General features: G+C 42.9%; 1 protein-coding gene across 3 annotated transcripts in view; it reads left to right on the top strand.

The window, feature by feature from the left end:
* LOC143297255 (focadhesin-like) overlaps window positions 1-2500 on the top strand; it is a 724856-nt gene that overhangs the window by 662415 nt on the left and 59941 nt on the right. For all 3 annotated transcript variants that reach the window (XM_076609497.1, XM_076609498.1, XM_076609499.1), the window contains one exon: window positions 2398-2500. This exon is cut by the window's right edge and continues 48 nt beyond it. In XM_076609497.1, the coding sequence (XP_076465612.1) occupies window positions 2398-2500 (103 nt within the window). The remainder of the gene's footprint in view (window positions 1-2397) is intronic.

The raw sequence follows: 2500 nt of genomic DNA on the forward strand, positions 1-2500 counted from the left end.
CATTAACTTAATGCATAGCAGGAAAAAAAAGTGTAACAAGACGGAGACGTATACAGAAGAAGAACATCATTGGCATACATGGTGCATATTTTACCTCTTTTTTTTTTTGGTCAACAACAACAAAACAAAACAAACAAAAAAACGAGATCACAAATAAATGAATAAGTAAATAAATAAACTTGGGAAAAAAAAAAGATAAAACTTGGGGCACTTTCTTGGTATGCACAGGTAGGAAATTTCTTCATATGAGCGTCTATACTGCACTTTTTCATCATCTAAATAAGGCAATGTAATACACTCGAGGTATGAATTTGTATCACCCCACAAGACAAAGGACATAAAAATATCACCAAACAATAACAGAGTAAAGTAACACTGGGGAAACACAGAAAGTCAGTTTCCTTTAACATTTAGCATTGTAAAACTAGTTTGACGAAGTTCATTGTTCTATCAGGTTCATGTATGGCTCGCCCATATTCTTTTCCAAAGCCAGTAGTACCCAGAGTCGAGTCCTCCTTGTCTAAAGAACATTTAGCATTGTAAAACTAGTTTGACGAAGTTCATTGTTCTATCAGGTTCATGTATGGCTCGCCCATATTCTTTTCCAAAGCCAGTAGTACCCAGAGTCGAGTCCTCCTTGTCTAAAGAACATTTAGCATTGTAAAACTAGTTTGACGAAGTTCATTGTTCTATCAGGTTCATGTATGGCTCGCCCATATTCTTTTCCAAAGCCAGTAGTACCCAGAGTCGTGTCCTCCTTGTCCAAAGAACTGTCTCATTACACCCATCATGCATCTTCTTTTTTTGTCCTCTCTTTTAACCGAGAATTTTTTTTTTTTACATTTATTTGCTTATTTATCATCATTGTTGTCTTTTTTTTCTTTTTTTTAAATTTATTTATTTATCTATTTATTTATTTTATTTTCATCATCATCTTTTTTTTAAATCATATTATTATTTATTTTTTTATTTTATTTTATTTTATTTTTCTCAAGGCCTGACAAAGCGTGTTGGGTTACGCTGCTGGTCAGGCATCTGCTTGGCAGATGTGGTGTAGCGTATATGGATTTGTCCGAACACAGTGACGCCTCCTTGAGCTACTGAAACTGAAACTAGCCGAGAAAAAAAAAATAATGCAGTTCCCGAGAGGGAGAAAGAATTCCTGATGAATAATGGTCACTGCTACGTATCCTGGCGTGACAGCAGTTGGTACACTGGAAAAGAAACCACGGCAACTTAAGTGTTGGTCCAGTCTGGCAAACACTCTGTAAAGAAGAAATCAATTCCTATAGGTAACACACAAATTTATATGCATGCTCTCAAAGCCCCTGACTAAATGCGTTGGGTTGTGCTGCTGTCAGGCATCAGCTGCTCTCAAAGCCCCTGACTGTTTCAGTTTCAGTTTCAGTAGCTCAAGGAGGCGTCACTGCGTTCGGACAAATCCATATACGCTACACCACATCTGCCAAGCAGATGCCTGACCAGCAGCGTAACCCAACGCGCTTAGTCAGGCCTTGAGGGAAAAAAAAAGGGTGAATAAATAATAGATAAGCTTACACAAATAAATAAATAAATAATAACTATAATTTTAAAAAAAGAGAAAAAAAAAGTGCGTTGGGTTATGCTGCTGTCAGGCATCATCTGCTCTCTGCTTTCAGGCATCATCTGCTCTCTGCTTTCAGGCATCATCTGCTCTCTGCTGTCAGGCATCATCTGCTCTCTGCTCTCTGCTGTCAGGCATCATCTGCTCTCTGCTGTCAGGCATCATCTGCTCTCTGCTCTCTGCTGTCAGGCATCATCTGCTCTCTGCTTTCAGGCATCATCTGCTCTCTGCTTTCAGGCATCATCTGCTCTCAAAGCCCCTGACTAAGTGCGTTGGGTTATGCTGCTATCAGGCATCATCTGCTCTCAAAGCCCCTGACTAAGTGCGTTGGGTTATGCTGCTATCAGGCATCAGCTGCTCTCAAAGCCCCTGACTAAGCACGTTGGGTTATGCTGCTATCAGCCATCATCTGCTCTCAAAGCCCCTGACTAAGCACGTTGGGTTATGCTGCTGGCAGGCATCAGCTGCTCTCAAAGCCCCTGACTAAGCGCGTTGGGTTATGCTGCTGGCAGGCATCAGCTGCTCTCAAAGCCCCTGACTAAGCGCGTTGGGTTATGCTGCTGGCAGGCATCAGCTGCTCTCAAAGCCCCTGACTAAGCGCGTTGGGTTATGCTGCTAGCAGGCATCAGCTGCTCTCAAAGCCCCTGACTAAGTGCGTTGGGTTATGCTGCTGCAGGTCAGGCACCTGCCTTGCTAGCAGATGTGGTGTAGCGTATATGGATGGATTTGTCTGAGCGCAATGTGACGCCTGGAACTGAAACCGAAACCGAAACTGAAACGTTCTTGTTTCACAGGCGAAGAAGGCGGGCAGCGGGTTGCTGACCAGTGGTCACCTGTTCGGCAAGGAAGTGGAGAGCGAGGCCCTGGCTGACCTGATGACCGTCATCGCCACTGACC

Source organism: Babylonia areolata, chromosome 22 (assembly GCF_041734735.1).
Source record: "Babylonia areolata isolate BAREFJ2019XMU chromosome 22, ASM4173473v1, whole genome shotgun sequence".
In the NCBI taxonomy this organism is placed as follows: domain Eukaryota; kingdom Metazoa; phylum Mollusca; class Gastropoda; order Neogastropoda; family Buccinidae; genus Babylonia; species Babylonia areolata.